The 8360-nt window shown below is 54.8% G+C and overlaps 1 protein-coding gene across 1 annotated transcript; it reads left to right on the top strand.

Annotated features, from left to right (window-relative positions):
* Positions 1 to 290: 290 nt before the first annotated feature.
* On the top strand, positions 291 to 7923 carry NLE1 (notchless homolog 1). The gene is made up of 13 exons (XM_088176901.1): positions 291 to 330; positions 599 to 745; positions 829 to 1046; positions 1148 to 1227; positions 1485 to 1561; positions 2737 to 2834; positions 4193 to 4385; positions 4803 to 4938; positions 5215 to 5261; positions 5397 to 5599; positions 6487 to 6646; positions 6732 to 6802; positions 7259 to 7923. The coding sequence occupies exons 1-13, from the start codon at positions 322 to 324 to the stop codon at positions 7269 to 7271; spliced, it is 1452 nt and encodes a 483-aa protein (XP_088033027.1). The 5' UTR covers positions 291 to 321; the 3' UTR covers positions 7272 to 7923.
* The last annotated feature ends 437 nt before the right edge of the window (positions 7924 to 8360 follow it).

Raw genomic sequence — 8360 nt, 5'->3', positions numbered from 1 at the left:
ATCCCGACTAATCCTGGGCTGTTCATGGATTGCAGGTCCCAGATTTAGGTATGCTTATTGCTCAGGGCTGCTTTTTCCTTAAAATCTGAGCCGGATGGAGTGTGAGAGTCTCGGCCTATCTTGAGTCGTTTTGTCATCGAACTCCTGAGGTTTTAGAGCCGCGCTGAGCTCCCCTTTCGTGGGCCCCGCGGGACTTGTCCGTGCGCGGTCTCGAACCCGCAGCCCCGGGGGAGCGCGGCGCGCACCGCCGGCCGCCAGGGGGCAGCAGCGCCGCGCTCGGGCGCTCCCGCCGCTTCCGGCGCACGTGGGGCGCGCGCGCACATGGCCGCGGTGAGCGGGACCGGGGGGACCGGGATGGGGATGGCCGGGATGGGGATGGCCGGGATGGGCAGCACATGGAAGCTGCAGGGGTGGGAGCGCTGCGGCGCTCAGGGGTTTTCTCGCCCTCCCCTGGGGTTCTCCCGTACGGGTCCTGCTCGGTGCGGGGCGTTTCTCCCTCCCACGGGCCCTGCGCGGGATCCCCCCGGGGAGGTTCCTTCTCCCCAGGCGGGGGTCGCTGCCCGCTGGGGTTCCCGGCGCTGAGCCCGCTGTCCCGCAGAATATGTCGCCGGACGAGGAGGATGTGCAGCGGCTCCTGATCCAGTTCCGCGATGAGGCAGGGGAGTGCCTGGGTTCCCCTTTCGACGTCCCGGTCACCATCACTCCCGACAAGCTGCAGCTGGTCTGCAACGCCCTCCTACAGAAGGTGAGGCCCCTCCCGAACTCCCCGGCACCCCCAGCCCGACCCGGCGCCGCCCGTGGCTACCTCACCTGCCCTTTCTCCCGCAGGATGAGCCGGTGCCTCTGGCCTTCTTCGTCCACGATGCCGAGATCGTGGCGTCTCTGGAGAAGACCCTGGCAGGGCAGAGCGTGGAGACAGAGAAGGTCCTGGACATCATCTACCAGCCGCAGGCGGTGTTCAGGGTGCGGGCGGTGACGCGCTGCACCAGCTCCCTGGAGGGACACACCGAGGCCGTCATCTCCGTGGCTTTCAGCCCCACGGGAAAGTACGAGGGTCTGGCTGTGGCGGGGGCGGGATCAGGGCAAGGCAGCAGCTGCCGTTGTCCTGTCCTGGGGACGCTGTGCTGAGCTGTTCCTCCTCTCCCAGGTACCTGGCGAGCGGCTCTGGGGACACCACTGTCCGCTTCTGGGACCTCAGCACGGAAACGCCACAGTTCACGGCCAAAGGTGGGTGCTGGGGTGTGCCAGGAGGACAACTTGTGACCCCCTCCCTCACGGACCATCTGTCTGCCTGGGGGGACAAGCAGAGCAGAGCCTGGTGCTGTTTGAGATGTCCAGGCTGGGACTGTAACCAGGGGAGGGAGTAGTTCTCTTTGGCAAAGTGGAAAAAGAGGAGCTGGTCAGGAGGAGCACAGAGTGTCTTCCTGCTGGGACACCAGGGACAGTCACAGCTGTCCACTCACACCCACTGTGTTCTCTGCCAGGTCACCGGCACTGGGTGCTCAGCATTGCTTGGTCACCTGATGGCAAGAAACTGGCCTCGGGCTGCAAGAACAGCCAGGTACATGTGGGCTGCCTCAGCATGGGGCTGGGGGGGCTGGGAGGAATTAGGGGTGAAGACTTGTTTCTTCAGGGGTATGAGGGGTGTATCCCATTGTTTTGAGCAGGATTCCCATTCTCCAGAGGAGCTTTGTGTGTGAATGTGTCACAGTGTTGTGAGAAGTGTCTCTGTGCCAAGCAGTGTTCTGGCATTGTCACCTTGGGGAGCTCTTGCTGCTGAATCCTGCTGTCCTGTGGCAGACGCTTTTCCCTGTGTACAGGAAGCAGTCCAGGCTTTGGCTGTAGTTGTTGGCTGGCGGCTCTATCACGAGGGAGGTGTCTGGAGTGAGGTCAGGGCTGCTGTTAGCCATGACCCAGCCGTGCAGCAGCAGCCTGGTCACGGTGTTCCCACATGGACACGGCCAAATTCCCTCTGGCATGAATGGGAAAGGAGTTTAGCCCCTGCTGTGGGGCAAAATTCATGTGCTTGAAGTGCAGAAATGCCTGGAGAAGCAGGAGTGTGTGGTTAAATGGGAGCTGAGCTGCTGAGGGGCAGTCTCTCTCTCTCTGATCTTTGAATGGTCTGGGAGCACTGACAGCACTCACGGAGCTGCCAAAGTTGTGATGCCAATCCCAAGGAAATGTCTTGGGCCAGGGTGGTTCAACCATGGCTTGATGCTGGTCTGCCTTTAATTGAACCCAGAGAGCTGCTTGTCCTCCTTTTCCCTATTTCTCCCAAGTTCTTAAGTAGGAGATGACTAATGCCTTGGCTCTTAAGATGAACATTTATGTAGAGAGAGAATCAACAAGAGAAAACTAGCATGTGTCCCACCCACAGCATCCGATAATCAGCAGCGTTTAGCACGCTGTGGCTTTCACTGTGCTCTGCAAACACTCACTGAGTCTCTGGCACAGGGTGGCTTTTTGGGGACCTGTATCCTTTTTGAGTTGAGTCAGATAACTTTGTAGCTGCAGCGTTGTAGGCAGACAGGAGGGCAATCAGGTCTCATTCTTTTGGGTGTCAGCTGATTGCTGCAGGGATTTGGAAAGGCATCCAGCCCTCTTCCCCTGCTGCTGCCTGCAAGTGCAAACACGGTCCCAAGGACACCTCTGCTTTCTAAATGGAGCTCCAGTATCTCTGGGATTCACATGATGTCTGTGGCCTGACGCAACCCTCGTGCTTCCTCTCTTGGACAGATCTTTCTCTGGGACCCAGCCACTGGCAGCCAGATCGGCCGGGTGCTCTCTGGCCACTCCAAATGGATCACATGTCTGTGCTGGGAACCACTCCACATGTAAGTGAAGGGGCCAGCTCAGCCCTTCCCCTTTGCTCCTATGGAAAAGAGCAGCCTGACCCGAAGGGCATTGCTCCTGTTTGCCTTTCTCCTGTTACAGGAAAAAGCCCGTGTAGAACAGCTCTCAAGGTGAGCTGGGAAAAATGTGTGCAGCTGGAAGACAGGAGTCCCAGCTGCTGCTCACAGAGTCTGTGAGTTGCTGGGGAATCACTGTCAGGCTGTGTCTCTTTTCCTCTGGGAAAAACACACACCTGCCTGTGGAAAATACTGCTTTTGTGGTGCTGGACAAACACTGATGTGCTGCTCTAGCAATGCTGAGGTGGGAGCAGGGAAGCCTGGTGGTGTCCAAGGGCAGAGCACTCCTTTCTGCTCTCCTGATCCTGCTGGTCTCTGTCATCCCATTTGTTTATCATGAGGGATGATTAGCTGTACAATCCCCTTATCCCTTCGATCAGCTAAAGCTCCCTCTGGGAGAGGTGGGTGGAGTGGGACAGTTGTAGCCATTAATCCAAGATGTTACAGAAATAAATAAAAAAGAAAGAAAAAGGGCCCCTTCAGAGCAGATCCCTGCAAATTGAATTTACCAGTAGGAAGCTCCAGCTATTTGCAGACAATTAACTGGATTACCAAAAAATTATTGTAAGGAAGATGAGGAAATGGAGAGGAGAGACATGACCCTGCCAGAGCTGCAGTTCTCTTTCTTCAGCCAGTTCCAGTGCAATGGGAGGGGCTGTGCTCTTCCTCACTGCCGGTGCCACCATGCAGAGTGATAAAGACCTGTAAAGGACAGAGGATTGGGGCTGCCCTGTCCTTGCTGGGTTGTGGCCAGTGCTTCCAGATGTGTTCAATTTGCCCCCTGAGCCACAATGGATATGGATGGGCATTGCTCCTTTCAGCCCTGTCAGCACAACAGCACTGTCCACAGGCTGGAGATGAAGCATGACAGAGGCAGGGGAACATCCAGCACATTCCCAATGCCATGGATCTGTGCTGCCTGTGTGAGGCTGATCCGCAAGCCAGGGCTTTCTCCAGCCTGTGCCCAGGGAAGGTGCCAGTTCGTGGTGACCTCGTGGGTTAAAGCTGTGCAAACAAGGTCATTGCCAAGGCCTCAGCTGCCAGGTTTACCCTGGATTGATTTCTCCAATGTGCAGCCCAGGAGTTGGTTTGGAGGCAGCATTTGTCTGCTTCTCCCCTGCCTTGTGAAACCTTGTTCTCTGTAGGTCAGTGCTCTGCCCCTGTCTGGCCTCTCTGATCTTAAGCCAAAAGAAAGTTGCATTTTATTGCCTGCTTGAATCCTCTGGGGCTGGTGGGGAAGGAGCTCGGGGAGCTGCACAAATGGATTTGATCTCTTTGCCCAGAAACCCAGAGTGCCGTTACCTGGCCAGCGCCTCCAAGGACGGCAGCATCCGCATCTGGGACACGCTGATGGGCAGGTGTGACAAAATCCTCACAAGCCACACGCAGTCGGTGACCTGTGTGAAGTGGGGGGGCGATGGCTTGATCTACTCCTCCTCCCAGGACAGGACCATCAAAGTCTGGAGGAGCCAGGATGTAAGTGAGGGACTGTCCTTGGGCTGCTGGCAAAGGGGGCTGGGCACACTGTGGGGTAGCTTTGTCTGCTCTTCTTGGCACAGCTTGTGCTCTGAAAAACAAAGCTGCTGTATCTCCTTGACTTGTCAGACCTGTTGCTTTGCACCATTTGCAAGGGGTAGCTGTTGTGTGATGTTTTCATCTTTAAGAGCATTAAATAGGGCTGGAAACATCCCTGGAGCAACCTGAGCTGATGGATGTTGTGCAAGGGAAACTGATTCCTGAAGCTCAACAGTGTTGTGTCTTCCCTGCTTAGCCTGCCTGCAGCTGGGGCAAGCAGGTTTGAAAAGTTTGGGATTGGTTCCTGCAGATAGGTGGGTCTGGTGGGTGCTGTGCCCTGCCTGTCCTGTCCCTGCCTGAGGGTGGCTTTGTCCCCAGGGGGTCCTGTGCCGTACCCTGCAGGGCCACGCTCACTGGGTGAACACCATGGCCCTGAGCACTGACTACGTTCTCCGCACCGGCGCCTTCGAGCCGGCCGAGGCCACCATCAACCCCCAGGATGTCCGAGGCTCCTGTGAGTGCAGCACCCACCTTGGAGGCTGGGGGAGGACTGGTCATGCTGGAAGTCAAGATTTTTCTTGCCCATGCCAGGGTGGAGCAGTCTGGGGAATGGGGTGGTCACTTTGTTTTCTGGGGCTTTTGCTCCCAAGTTGCCTTTGGCACATTGAACAGTCACAAAGGCTCCTGCTAAACCTGCAGAGCCAGGATTGGAATTGGCATGACAAGGTTATAGTTTTTTTTCATCTAAGAATTGCCAATATCTCTTTCACCTTCCTTTTCCCTTTTTCAGTGTCAGAACTGAAAGACAGGGCACTGCAGAGGTACAACCAAGTCCGGGTAAGTCCCTTTTGTCCCTGATGTCACTTCTAACACTGTCACTGGTGAAAGCAGTGGACACCCCAACACTGGTGTGTTTCCAAGCTTCCCACACCTGGCTTGTACAAAACTTGGGCTCTTTCATCCCTTTTTCAGGGCCAGGAACCAGAAAGGCTCGTCTCGGGGTCGGATGATTTCACCCTGTTTCTTTGGAGACCAGCAGAAGACAAGAAGCCACTGGAGAGAATGACAGGCCACCAGGCATTGATTAACCAAGTCCTGTTCTCCCCAGACACCCGGATAATAGCCAGTGCTTCCTTTGACAAGTCCATAAAGCTCTGGGATGGTAGGACAGGAAAGTGAGTTGGTTTGTTCTGTTAGAGGTGGTGCTGGTATGGAGCCTGTGTGTAATGCTCAGGGCACACAGGGCTGGGCCCCAGCTCATTGCCAGCAGCTCCCTGGTGTGTTCAGCATCTCTGTAGCCGCAATTCACACTAAGCCACTCTGTGCCTCTGCCTTTTTCTGCCCTCGGGAAGTCTTGTCTGGCTTTTCTTGTGTCAGGGTGTCAGTGCTTGGCTCTGTGTGTGCTGCCCCACTGTGATTCAGCCACAGCACTGCCTGGCACCTGTGTGCACACCCTGTTGCTTCAGGGTCGCTTCTCCGGGACAGGCGCAGCTGTGGTGGGATGGGATGTTCCACTCCACTGATCTCCTGAAGATGTGTGTGTTGGGAACTGGAGACTGACCCAGTTTAAACAGTTCTTGTGCCAGAGAACAGCTTGTTCTGGATGATGCAAATTTTTGTAGTTACAAGTAGTGTTGTTGGTATTTGGATGCTCCTGTAATCCAGCTCTTAACTTTCAGCTGCAGTACTGGTGAGCTCTTGGAGCCAGTAGTCCTCCCTTGCAAACCAATCTTAATGCTCATAAGCTTGGCTTTCATGTCAGCGATTTTAAAGGTCCTTCTAAATCTGGGCTGCTTGGCCAGAGAGGGAAGGACACACCTGTGCAGTGAGGCTGAAGTGTTGCCTGCTGGATAAGGGTTTCTTGGCAGAGGGGGTGAGATGAAGAGGCATCCTCTAGAAGGTTCTGAGCCCACTTGGGAGAGTTTTTGGATGGACTCTGTCTAGCAGTTGACTGCTGGGGTGTGCTGGGCATCCTGTGACTGTGCTGGTGGAGAAGAAACATGAAGGCAAGGGCAAGTTTAGAACAAAGCCTGGTGCTCTACCAGCCTGTCCTTGTCCCCAGGTACCTGACATCGCTGAGGGGCCACGTGTCAGCCGTGTACCAGATCGCCTGGTCAGCCGACAGCCGCTTGCTGGTGAGCGGCAGCAGTGACAGCACCCTCAAAGTCTGGGATGCCAAGACAAAGAAACTGGCCATCGATCTGCCTGGCCATGCAGATGAGGTGAGCTGCCTGCTGTAGCTGAGGTGTTTGGGAGGCAGGAGTGACCCCTCCTCCCAGCAGAGGTGACTGATTTCCATCACACCAGGTGTACGCAGCGGATTGGAGCCCGGACGGACAGAGGGTAGCGAGCGGAGGGAAGGACAAGTGTTTGCGGATGTGAGTAAGCTGTTTGTCCACGAGGAGGTTGCAGCTACTCCTCGTGGCCCTCAGAGCCACGGTGCCCTTGCACATGATCTCCTTGCAGAGAGCACGGCACTGGGTCAAATTCCAGCTTGGAGACCTGACCTCTCTCGGGGCAGGAACTGTTGCTGGGAGATAACTAGAAAGCAGAGCCCCTTCAGCCCAGCTGGATTTCATCCACTCAGGATGAAATTTGACTCAGATATTTTGACTCCTGGAGAGGAGAAGGAACAGTTGCACCAGCTGGTCAGGTCTTCCTTTCTGACCTTCTTGCTCTCCCAATTATGCAGACAAATTCCTGGGAGCTGGTTGCCATTTAACTGTGGCTGGTGACCCCAGGTCTTGTGGTGCTGCTCTTGTCTGGTGCCTGCTGGGCCCTGTGGCAGAGCTGGTGCCCCACCACAGGGACACAGCAGCTCTTTCCCTTTCCAGATGGCGTCGATAGGAACAGTGCCATGGAGCTGCTGGTCCTGCCCTCAGCACAGTCCTGGGAGATCTCCAAGGTGATGGACGAAGAGATTGACCCAAACGTGGCTCCGTGTTCCCGTTGGCAACTCTCCCTCGTGGACTCTTTCCTTATATTTATTTAAGGAAATTTTAATTTTAGTTCTTATTAAGAGCTGTGCATTGCAGGATGATTTCCTCTGAACATCACAGGAGGGATATCTCATCTGCCTCCGTCTCAACTGGCTTTTTATTGGAATTTCAGCTCACAGTAGCCATTGTCCCGAAAGGGGCAAGCAAAGGGCGGAGACTGCTCATGCCCTTTCTTGCTCTGTAAAGAATCCTGTGGAGAAGAGGGTTTCAGTGGGAACAGAGGGGGTTGTCCTTGTGTGGCCTTCAGAGAGATAGAAAAATGAGAAATTTCAGCACGTCATTACATTGCAGAATTGTGCTTGGCTGCATGTCTGGGACAAAGATCTGCTGAGAATGAGGACTTGGGGCTTCTTGTTATCCCAGTAACGTTTTGCCTTTCCACAGAGCCCCATTTCCCTGTGGGCTGTGCTGAGCATTATCTGCCAGTGATCCTCTGCATCCACAGCAGAAAACTCCTTTGCTAATCTGTTTGAGGTGCAACAGGCATGGACTTCAAATGACTGCTGGAGCTGTGCTGAGTTTTCAGGTTTCAGCAGCTCTTGGGAATGGGGAAATGAGACTGAACAGGAGAGAGAGCGTCCATTTCATATCCACCACTGGCTGAGGGGGAAGGAAGGATAGGGTGGGGAAGGGGAAGAATGGAACAGGAATTTTGTGTGGTGCTTGTCCCTTGCCCTGGATACGTGCTGACAGCAGGGCTGGGATCGACACAGAAAATGGCAATACTTCCATTGCACAGAGCTGGCTGCTTCTGGAATTTCTCAAGTGCATTTACTTGCCCAGTGGGTGAGAGGGATTCACACTGTCAGCTGGGTATTTGTAAGTTTGCTTATGAGCCTTTTTATCAGTCAGTTCAGGCTTCCAGTCATCATGAAGTGAATAGACCTGGACTGTGTTTATTTCCAGGATGCTTATGAAACCGAGAAAATCAACATGC

The sequence above is a fragment of the Sturnus vulgaris genome, chromosome 21 (genome assembly GCF_052056855.1).
Source record: "Sturnus vulgaris isolate bStuVul1 chromosome 21, bStuVul1.hap1, whole genome shotgun sequence".
Lineage (NCBI taxonomy): Eukaryota > Metazoa > Chordata > Aves > Passeriformes > Sturnidae > Sturnus > Sturnus vulgaris.
Note: the sequence above shows the minus strand (reverse complement) of the source record. Positions and strands in the feature narration are given on the sequence as shown.